The sequence below is a fragment of the Mytilus edulis genome, chromosome 13 (assembly GCF_963676685.1).
Source record: "Mytilus edulis chromosome 13, xbMytEdul2.2, whole genome shotgun sequence".
Taxonomy (NCBI): Eukaryota; Metazoa; Mollusca; class Bivalvia; order Mytilida; family Mytilidae; genus Mytilus; species Mytilus edulis.
In genome coordinates this window covers 40,283,552-40,295,675 of record NC_092356.1, presented here as the reverse complement: position 1 = coordinate 40,295,675, position 12,124 = coordinate 40,283,552, and the positions used below count along the sequence as shown (strand labels likewise).

Sequence of the window (12,124 nt, the reverse complement as noted above, 5' to 3'; positions counted from 1 at the left end):
GCGCACAAGGAGACGTGGGATACACTTTAACAAAACGTTTAAACATCTTGATTAAATATTCATATAGACTTTGTTTTTCTTAGAAGCATGATTTATTTGTAAACGAAATGCTCTGACTAACAAATATGAATTTGCGTCCATCGTTTATTGTATTTGTTCTGACATTTCTTGATTTTAGTATCTCAAAATTTATAAAATTTCAAGAAAACTTTGAATATCTTTATAAATTGAACACCAATGTCGACTTTGAAAATGTTGGAAAATTTAACATCGATGCAAAAGTAAGTATGATTTAATTCAATTTCTTTCAAAATAAACGTGTATTTCGTTTTCCGATATAAAAGATAATGACTATAAATGTATTTGTTGACTTTTGTAAAAGCAAATTTTTTGTTTAAATACAGATCAGCTATACCGTGGTTGACAATACTCCAGGATATCAAGAACTACTACTGACAGTGTACAGCTTCAACTATAGAAGATCTGATGAAACAGGTACTTTTAATATCTTAAATAATTTTTGAGATGAATATAAATTTTATAAAGCTTTTTAAAACAACATAGGTCACTGAAAGACAAATATATTCTGTTACGGACAATCGCATATGATTGTATCAGCGTTATAATATATCTTTATCACAATTTAAAAATTGATATAACATTCAATGTATGGAATGATAAGTAATAGCAAAGGCATTCTAAAAGACAGTGTGTTCATTATCATTTAGCTACTTTAAAAATGTTATAAAAAAAAAACAAAAAAAAAAAAAAAACAATGGTACGTATGTTAGTGGATGAGTTCCCACATTGTTGGAAAATATATGTAAACCCGTGGAGAAGTAGGGCCTTTTGATAGCTTAAAGGTTATTGAGAGAAATCCTACAAGTGTATGCCATTTAAACGAGATTTTCATGTCCACTCATTTCGCTATATGTAATCTTAATGTCTTAGTTTTATTATGCGATTTATTCAGGAACCCATTGAAAAGGTGGAGGGGTTGGGTGCAACTTGTTACATATCATCAGTTATATTTTGCATTGCATTTATTTGAAATTGCAGTTTTTCTATAATTTTTCTATGTACTGGTACAAAAAAATAAGGAATAAGATTCGACTTTAAGCATGTTACAAGAATCCTTATTATGAATACAGATTAGTAAGACATAGTTTATGATATGCTGCAAGCCTTTTTAAAAAATAATGTCCACTTGATCTTTTTGCCTTTCGTGTTTTGTGGAGACGAGATTCGGTCTTTTGATACAATATAAGTCTTGCCCCAGTAAAAGAATAATTCTAAAAAAACGTTTCAGGTAATACTGACCATGGCAAAGACCTTTCAAAGTGGTGAGTACACTTACATATTTCTTTGGTGTTGGTTACATTGGAAAATAACTATCACGGTCGAATCAGCTCAAACCAAATCTCTACAGTTGCATGCAGTACACGATAATCTACAATCACGAAATTTGATTTGAGTCTTCAGGAGTAATTGTATAAGGTTTACCCATTGTAGATATATATATATACAATATATGTATGTTGTCGGAAAATACATAATTTATTTGTATGAGCTTTAGAAATAGGACGAAAAGCGAGGCTCCGTCGAGCTTTTCTCTTGTTACGTAGCGAGAACAAATAAATTTTATATTTTTCATCATTCCCTCTGATTTCTCAAAGAAATCGACCTAGTTGATACGCGGACCGCGAAGAGGACCCCAAAATCAACTGTAGGAAACAGAAATATTCATTAACACATCATAAATAACAGGGTTGAGTTCAATATCGTAGCAGCTACGTAGTGCTACGTAGATTTTGACTGTTGAACGTGTAGCTATATATATATATATATATATATATAGACTAGTTGTTACATAGATATACGTAGCTGCTACGATATTGAACTCAACCCTGTATTAAATTTTGTATTAACGCCAGACGCGCGTTTCGTCTACAAAAGACTCATCAGTGATGCTCGAATCAAAAAAGTTATTACCGCTACCTCAACATGGAAGTGGTGTAGCAAGAGACTTTATTTGAACACGTACAAATATATCAAAACATTACCTGTACAATAGTTTGCTGATTGTAGGATAAACAAGTTGCTTTTTTTTTTAAAAAGACCGCTGACTGGTCATCAAAAGGTTGTTGCTGAATTTTTGGTTCCATTTGAATTGAAATAATTGAATGTGAATAGAAGAAATTATCTTTTAAAAAAATATGTAATCGTGTGTTAATTCTTGCACAAGTCAGTTGAAAGTAATGTTGGATATTATAGTTTGGCTAATAAATTAACGAATGGCTAACGGACACACACAGTATATGTAACGTACGAGAAACGGACAGGTGCCGGACAGAACGGATGGCGAACGTACATCCAACGGACGAGTACAGCATAAAACGGACACCTAACGGAAGCTTACCGGATAAAACGGATGAACACGATAAGCGGAAAATTAAAGGCAGCGATATTAACATTAACGTGACCTTGAAATAATTAAAAGGTTCCGTGTAACTGGTTTTAGTTTATAGTCTAGAAGGTTTATATTTGCAATATTTAAGCTCAGTCTGCTTGATAGTGAAGACGTGCTCTTAGTCCACAATCCATTATGAATAATAAGCATTCATGACATTCAAGAAATCTGACATACCAATATTTCGTATTTCTAACGCGAAATTTTCAATTGGGCAGCCATTTATTCGTTTTACATTCTGTACGTATTCGTTTTATCCGTTTTCCTTTCGTTCGTGTCCGTTTCACATCCGTTCATCGTCCGTTTTATTCGGTATACGTCCGTTATACGTCCGGTAGAAATCCGTTGATGAATCGGTCTACCGAACCTCCAACGATTGTATAACGGACAAGTAACGGATACAAAACGGAAACAAAACAGACGAGTACCGTTAAAAACTGACGGCTACCGGACGTTAAACGGACACTTCATCCGTCGTTCGTTCGTTTAAAGTTTTAAACATGCTCAAAAGTTTACACCGGACAGAACGGACGTCGACGGATAAAAAGAGAGCTGAACGATATGAAACGGATATGGACTTACGTCCAACGAATATGAACAGACTTCTAACGGACATCAACGTCCGTTCGCGCTATCCAGTAAGGTGTGACCGATGCTTCAGTAATCTATTCCTTAGGTGGAAAATCTTTGGCATTTCGAAAATGTTTATAAAAAATTATAAAAGGAAAGTTTCTCAAAAAAAAAGAGAGAAACAGCTAGAAGTCAGAATATCGTAAGCAATGATGATCGATCTTGAAAATCACATTTCAAGCTCTTACTACCGCGTCCTCAATTTAGATCAGAAAAGCGAAAATTCGCATTTGCGAGTGAAATTAATATTTATGCCTGAACGTAGTATTTTTGCGCAAGAAATAGTAAATATAAAGCATATGCACTGATACTCTAGATAAAAATACGCATTTGCGTCCACGGGGGGGGGGGGGGGGGGGGGGGGGGGTAGGAGGGTTAACTTCCTTTTATTGGGTATACGGGGATGTGCCAAAAATATGGGTCATAATTTTGAGAGATTTTATATAAAACTGACCCTCCTTTTTAATGACATCCTATATTAAAATGCATTTACGTTTGATAACTGTATATTGATTTGGGGTATGATCTTCTACCATATATAAATATGCTATTGATATGCACCAAACGATGTCAATTCATATATAAAAACTTAAGGGTAGCTGGTATATTTATGAATTATGAGTGATGATGAGTTAGTGCTTATATAAGCATGGGTCATATTTTAAATATTGTGTATAAGTATAGGTCATTCTTTCTTAAATATTTATATAACTATCGGTACTGAATTTCAGTGAATGTTATATTAAAATGGGTACGTTTTTTGAGGCAAATATGGCACACCCTACAAAAAAAATATCGAAGTTACCGATAGTGTGCGTATTAACAGGGTGAATAATGTGAATGAATCATGACATGTAGTATAGGTGGTCAACACACAATGACCACAATGCATACAATTTCCAAAACCTTATCATAGTACAAATATTTAGATGCTATAAGGTTGCACTAATAAAAGAAAGGAAAGAAAAAAAAAATTTAAAATAAATATGCAATCCAGTTTGTGAACTTTAAAAAAAAAATAGCTTGAAGATAATATCAATAAACACAAATGTCAAGTATTTACGGATGGACATTTTATTTATCAAATGAATATCGTTTTAAAGATTATGAATAGAATAAATCCTAAAGCAAACAGGTGGATAAGATCATTCCTACAAAACAGAATACAAAGCGTTATTCTAGAAGGAGCCAGTACTCTCTGGTGTTCCTCAAGGAACAGTTCTTGGACCCCTACTGTTCCTGGCCTACATAAACGACATGCCAGAAACAGCAACATCATCAGAGACCAAACTTTTTGCAGACGACAGCCTCCTCTATCGAACTATCAGTAACCAAGCAGAAAGTGACCTACTACAGAAAGATCTCACATCATAAGAGGATTGGGAAGATAAATGGCAAATGAGCTTCAATGCAAAAAAATGCATTGTAATTAATAGAATACAACTCAAGAACCGTCCTGTAATACCAACTAATTACAAATTACACGGACACACACTGGACACCGTTGAAGCTAGTAAATGCCTGGGAGTTACTATCAGCAATAATCTAACCTGGTACAGACACATCGACAACATAGTGGGATTATGAGTCGAATAAATCCTAAGCAGTCCTTCTAGTATCAGTAGTATCCTTTATTTCAAGTTCACTGGGATATATGAGATGTAAGTATTGGCTGAAATATGGGTTATTCAATGATTGAAAATGATCAATACATCGGAAAGTAAAATTAAAGAATTTCGCAAGGTGCTTTTTGTTTTTTAGGTTTTTTAGAAGGTTCTGAATGAATTCTGCTTCATACGAGTACAAAAACAAATCGGCCAGCAGGGGTGCACAATTAGTACCCATTGGAATACCGACTGTCTGTTGAAATATAAATCCTCCAAACTCAACAAATATATTGTCGATCAAAAAGTCCAGCATTTTGATAATATCATCTTCAGTATACTTTCTGGAAGGTTCAGTGTGATTCTTCACAAAATATGAATTATTGTAACCCAAAACAAGAAATTTGTATCTACGATTCCAATTTTTATAGAAAAAGCTCTGTTTTATGAGATGGTGAAGTCGATCTTTCAACTGAGCATGGGGAATAGTAGTATATAGCGTAGAAAATTTCAAAAGTTTTTATGTTGCTGCAAAATTGCAAAGATTGTGATCGAAGATTAAGCAGTAGATCTTTCGAATTTTTTAGAATCCACATCTGGTTAACCCCACTGGTAGAATATATCTCATCACAATATTTTTGAAGCCCATCTTTAACTGTAGAAAGAATAGTAGTCAGTACTTTAGAAAGATGTTTAGTCGGACATTTTGAAGACCCAGCTATGTATCGTTCTTTATAAACGACCCACACATCCAAATGCACACCGCACATTCACAAGCGTTTGACTGCATTACGGAAAAAGTCAAGTCAGACTATACTTACTAATTACAGAAATCCTAATCCACCATTGTGTGAATGAAAATTGAACGTGGATACCAAGAAGGATTTTTATTTTTTGTCTGGGCTGAAGGGTCGCAACAGTCAATTCTATTATTCAAAATATCCATTCCATTATTCAAAATTGACTATTTCTTAATTTTCACGCGTATTTTGGCATTCAGGTCCTGCGTATCCCCTCTAATGGTCATTGCGGCACAATCGACATGTTAAATATATAATCAAAGGACGGAGAACAGCAAAGGTAAAGTGAAAATAAAAAACGTAGATTATTTAATCTTTTATATATATGTTTTGATATTCAGGTCGTCCATACATTGAATCAGGGAATTTCTGTTTAAAAGAGTTAGAAAAACCCACTAGATTATCCTCCGAAACTAACTAAATAAATAAAATTTAACATTTAAAGGGTGTTTTCGTTAGAAAACATGGGAATGACAAATTCAGATATATGGGATATACGTCACAGTCAAATTTTTTTTTTTAATTCATTTTTCACTATTGATACATAAACTATTTCATTATTCATTATTCATCACTTAACATTAAATAGTGAATTATGAACTATTTCATTATTCATTACTGAATTTTGAATAATGAAAAATGAATAATGGAGTACTTTAGCGCGGTGTTTAAAAATTGGTCAATCTAATAGGCATTTATATATACTGAATGAGAAAAAAAAAGTGTCTGTACAGTTTAGAATTGTAGAACAGGAACATAAACAAAACAGTGTATGTCAACGTTTAACATTTCCAAAATCCTATTTCTCCAATAAAATGATGGAATCAACAACATCATCGTCAATAATCCTACCAAGTATGAAAGCTATTTGTAAAATGGTTTTGTAGAGATACGTTCACAAGGAGATAGTTTAAAAAGTAAAAGTTCTAAGCCTCAAATAAAAATGGTCAAGTCAAATATCAATATAACATGATAATGCTTAGTCCGTTTCTGTGTGTGTGTGTGTGTGTGTGTGTGTGTGTGTGTGTGTGTGTGTGTGTGTGTGTGTGTGTGTGTTACATTTTAATGTTGTGTCGTTATTCTCCTCTTATATTTAATGCGTTTCTCTCAGTTTTAGTTTGTTACCCCGATTTTGTTTTTTGTCCATGGATTTATGAGTTTTGAACAGCGGTATACTACTGTTCCCTTTATTTTAATTTCCAGACACACCCAATCATATGGTGATCCTATGTCACATAAAGAGAGATTGCCAATTCACTGTGTAAAGAATCCTTGGTTCAACTTTATGAGAAGTTCCTGAATGGACTGTTGCAAGGACAAATGTCTTATGTATGTTTTTTTTCAATATGCCAGTACCCCCATTTTCCAGTGAAATTCCTTATTTCAAGCATCCCGGTCAACATCGAGCTCCTATTACTAAACATTCTTTATATATTGTATTCATTGTTTGCCAAACAAAAACGAAACTCTTCCGACAGACAAATTTGTCATCTTTTCCAAACTTGAGTGACGAGTCACGATCCGTGTGATTGAACGAAAGGTGACACTTATCCAGAATCGATGAATACTATAGAAAATTCTCAACAAAGCACAAAATCCCTTTGAAACAATTTCATAATATTACCATGTGTACGAGTCACGAAGAGATACTGTTTTCATATACAAAAAATGTATAAATAAACATTCTATAGCTGACCTCACTAAGATTAGATTACAAAATAATAATGAAATTTTGTAAAGTTCGTATTTTCCCCCAGTCATACAGTCTAAGAATGTATTCAAATTTTTCTTGGAATAACCAAGTGCGTTTAAAATTAATAAACTATTTATTTTCCTTGCTGTCGTTTAACCATATAAGGGTAAAGTCAGATGCAAAAAAGTTATTAATTGCATGCTTCTTTTTTTAAATAGTGACCCAGATTAACACATCTATTTTTGTTATAATGAGTATTGTATAAAAAAAAAATGGAAACAGGGAATTTGTCAAAGAGACAATAACCCAACCAAAGAGCAAGAAACAACACAAGGTCACCATAGGGACTTTTATGCAGCGAGAGGAATCTGTTTACTCATAACACTGATAAATAAAAGATGCATTTTTTTTAGTTTATCCTGACTTTTTTTTACATAAATTGTCATCCTGCATTTTTACCAATATCATCAAGAATTTTGTGAAATTCCGATTGAGTTGTTGGTTGAGCTGAATTGAATTTCCTTCTTTCTCTGTGGACTGTACATATATTGACGAACATATTTCAAAACCTTTCTTTTCTAAAAGTTCTTCGTCAATGTTAAAGAGTTCTGATTTTTTTAGTTGTAGAAAGTCGCTCAGATAACATATCAGTTGCAATTTCGTTTGCATGCTGTTCTCAAAATCTGTCTTTCTAGCTTCTGAGTACTTTAGTGTTATGTTAATAATCTTAAAGCCTATCACAACTCTACTAACTGTGCATCTCAATCTAATTTTTCTACAAAATGTCTAAAGTAATGTGTGTCCTTCGACAACGATGTCAGATTTTCCTCTATTAGACTCTATTTTCTCGAACGATATAATATCAGACATCTTAACATGGAAAAATCTATTCTATAACTGAACTATTTATTTATTGGTGACTTTTCTTAATTCTGACGAGATAGTGTTCAGTTTAATCTAAAGTGAATAGTAATTAATTACATTTGCGCGCATTACCATAACATTTGCGCGCATAAATCATTACGTTTTGAGCGCAATAGTAGACAAATGATATAGACTTTTTATAGTCATTTATATTTTTATATTATTTTTATATTATCAATGTGCGCCAATTACATTATAGAAAAGGTATCCATTGTGCTACTCTGAATTATTCTGATGGTATTGATTGCGCAAGTAAATGGAATCCAATCGCGCCACATTTACCTGTATATTTTTTTACTTTTGTGTTTGCACGCATTTGGGGATTAAAGTTTTGCATTTGCGCGCAGCTTTTGATTACATATAAGCGTAGATTTTGATTTCATTTACGCGCAATTATTTTACAGGCAAACCAGGTGAAAATAAAGATAATAAATATAAAAATAATATAAAAATATAAATGACTATATCATTTGTCTATTATTGCTCTCAAAACGTAATGATTTATGCGCGCAAATGTTATGGTAATGCGCGCAAATGTAATTAATTACTATTCACTTTAGATTTAACTGAACACTATCTCGTCAGAATTAAGAAAAGTCACCAATAAATAAATAGTTCAGTTATAGAATAGATTTTTCCATGTTAAGATGTCTGATATTATATCGTTCGAGAAAATAGAGTCTAATAGAGGAAAACCTGACATCGTTGTCGAAGGACACACATTACTTTAGACATTTTGTAGAAAAATTAGATTGAGATGCACAGTTAGTAGAGTTGTGATAGGCTTTAAGATTATTAACATAACACTAAAGTACTCAGAAGCTAGAAAGACAGATTTTGAGAACAGCATGCAAACGAAAAAGGAACTGATATGTTATCTGAGCGACTTTCTACAATTAAAAAAAAATCAGAACTCTTTAACATTGACGAAGAACTTTTAGAAAAGAAAGATTTTAAAATATGTTCGTCAATATATGTACAGTCCACAGCTCAACCAAAAATTCTTGATGATATTGGTAAAAATGCAGGATGACAATTTATGTAAAAAAAAAAGTCAGGATAAACTAAAAAAAAATGCATCTTTTATTTATCAGTATTATGAGTAAACAGATTCTTGTTCTTTGGTTGGGTTGTTGTCTCTTTGACAAATTCCCTGTTCCCATTCTTTTTTATACAATACTCATTATAACAAAAATAGATGTGTTAATCTGGGTCACTATTTAAAAAAGGAAGCATGCAATTAATAACTTTTTTGCATTTGACTTTACCCTTATATGGTTAAACGACAGTAAGGAAAATAAATAGTTTATTAATTTTAAACGCACTTGGTTATTCCAAGAAAAACTTGAATACATTCTTAGACTGTATGACTGGGGGAAAATACGAACTTTACAAAATTTCATTATTATTTTGTAATCTAATCTTAGTGAGGTCAGCTATAGAATGTTTATTTATATATTTTTTTTGTATATGAAAACAATATCTCTTCGTGACTCGTACAAATGGTAATATTGGAAAGGATGACAAATTTGTCTGCCGGAAGAGTTTCGTTTTTGTTTGGCAAACAATAAATACAATATATACAGAATGTTTAGTAATAGGAGCTCGAGGTTGACCGGGATGCTTGAAATAAGGAATTTAACTGGAAAATGGGGGTACTGGCATATTGAAACGAAACATACATTAGACATTTGTCCTTGCAACAGGCCATTCAGGAACTTCTCATCAAGTTGAACCAAGGATTCTTAACACAGTGCACTAATTGGCATTCTCTCTTTATGTGACATAGGATCACCATATGATTGGGTGTGTCTGCAAATTTAAACGACCCACACATCCAAATGCACACCGCACATTCACAAGCGTTTGACTGCATTTCGAAAAAAGTCAAGTCAGACTATACTTACTAATTACAGAAATCCTAATCCACCATTGTGTGAATGAAAATTGAACGTGGATACCAAGAAGGATTTTTATTTTCTGTCTAGGCTGAAGGGTCGCAACAGTCAATTCTATTATTCAAAATATCCATTCCATTATTCAAAATTGGCTATTTCTTAATTTTCACGCGTATTTTGGCATTCAGGTCCTCCGTAACCCCTCTAATGGTCATTGCGGCACAATCGACATGTTATATATATAATCAAAGGACGGAGAACAGCAAAGGTAAAGTGAAAATAAAGAACGTAGATTATTTAATCTTTTATATATATGTTTTGATATTCAGGTCGTCCATACATTGAATCAAGGAATTTCTGTTTAAAATATAGTTAGAAAAACCCACTAGATTATCCTCCGAAACTAACTAAATAAATAAAATTTAACATTTAAAGGGTGTTTTCGTTAGGGACGACATCAAAAGATCAATGTGAGATAAAACAAAAAACTTAATTCAGATAGTTTTGGGGTTGGGGGGGTTGAACTGCTGCAAGATTTGGTTATCTGACATTGATTTTTACATATATCCATATGGGTCAATCAATTTTTCCCAAATTAAGTTAATAGGGGGTAGGGGGGGGGGGGGGGGGTCAGTGAAAAAACTATTTGAATTAAGTTTTTTATCCTTCATTGAACTTTTGATGTCGTCCCTTAGAAAACATGAGAATGACAAATATGGGATATACGTCACAGTCACATTGTTTTTTAATTTATTTTTCACTATTAAACTTGAATATTATTTTTTGATACATAAATTATTTCATTATTCATTATTCATCACTTAACATTAAATAGTGAATTATGAACTATTTCATTGTTCAATACTGAATTTTGAATAATGAAAAATGAATAATGGAATACTTTAGCGCGGTGTTTAAAAATTGTTTTAACAATCTAATAGGCATGTATATATGTACTGAATGAGAAAAAAAGTGTCTGAACAGTTTAGAATTTTAGAACAGGAACATACACAAAACAGTGTATGTCAACGTTTAACATTTCCAAAATCCTATTTCCCCAATAAAATTGTGGAATCAATAACATCATCGTAAATAATCCTACCAAGTATGAAAGCTATTTGTAAAATGGTTTTGTAGAGATACGTTCACAAGGGGATAGTTTAAAAAGTAAAAGTTCTAAGCCGCAAATAAAAATGGTCAAGTCAACTATCAATATAACATGATATTTATACCACATCACATGAAGACAATCAACCTCAGAAATGATGGAACGTTCTGTTAAAAGGTGTCAGATAAGCTGAATTCACTAATAAAGCGTCATTGTGGTAAAATTAGTCTTGACAAGATAATTGTTCCATAAATTCAATTAAATAGTCAAATCAAAAAGACAGTACAAATGTTAACCAAACATGACGGCAGACACTCCAGCCAAGTATGATATCACATAGCGAGAGCTTTGCTTCAAACGGTATCAGAGTAGTGGTGCTCATAAGGTTCCATTGAGCTAGGATAGTCCCAAAAAACAGAGTCACATAATTCCAATTCCTCCCATAAAACTCGTTAAAGAACTTGGCAGTACAATAAAGTCAATAACATAACGTGATTATGGTGGCAAACAATCACAAGTGATAAAACCCGGTTTTATTCACCATTTTCTTTTTAAAGAAATGCCTGTACCAAGTCAGTAATATGACAGTCGTTTTCCTTTCGTTTGATGGATGTTGGCTTCTAATTCTTCCATTTCATAAAGGACTTTCCGTTTTGAACTTCCCTTGGAAATCGGTATATTTTTGTTATTTTTACTTTTTACTTTATCATAACTACCGTGCTAGAGAAATGGTCGTATTCATTGACGGTAAAGAAAAAACGAGCGACTAGGACAACAAATAATTCTACCATGTAAACAAGCTTTCTAACAATTTGTTTTGAGTATTGATGTTTTTCAAACGACCAGATGCCATTTATATTGTGGTGCGAATTGGCGGAAATATTTGGATATGCAACACGTTATGAAAATTCAATAGTTTTTAAGGAGAGTCAGCCCGACGAACATTTTATCGAACTCTCACCTCAGAGATATTAAAGCTAAAATATAAAAAAAAATA

The 12,124-nt window shown here is 32.7% G+C and overlaps 1 protein-coding gene across 1 annotated transcript in view; it reads left to right on the top strand.

Moving 5' to 3' along the window:
- Nucleotides 1-7: 7 nt before the first annotated feature.
- The window catches only part of LOC139501259 (uncharacterized), a 114,282-nt gene continuing 102,165 nt past the window's right edge, over nt 8-12,124 (top strand). The window contains exons 1-3 of the mRNA XM_071290282.1: nt 8-281; nt 405-495; nt 1,310-1,343. Coding sequence (XP_071146383.1) covers nt 126-281; nt 405-495; nt 1,310-1,343 — 281 coding nt within the window. The 5' untranslated portion in view covers nt 8-125. The remainder of the gene's footprint in view (nt 282-404; nt 496-1,309; nt 1,344-12,124) is intronic.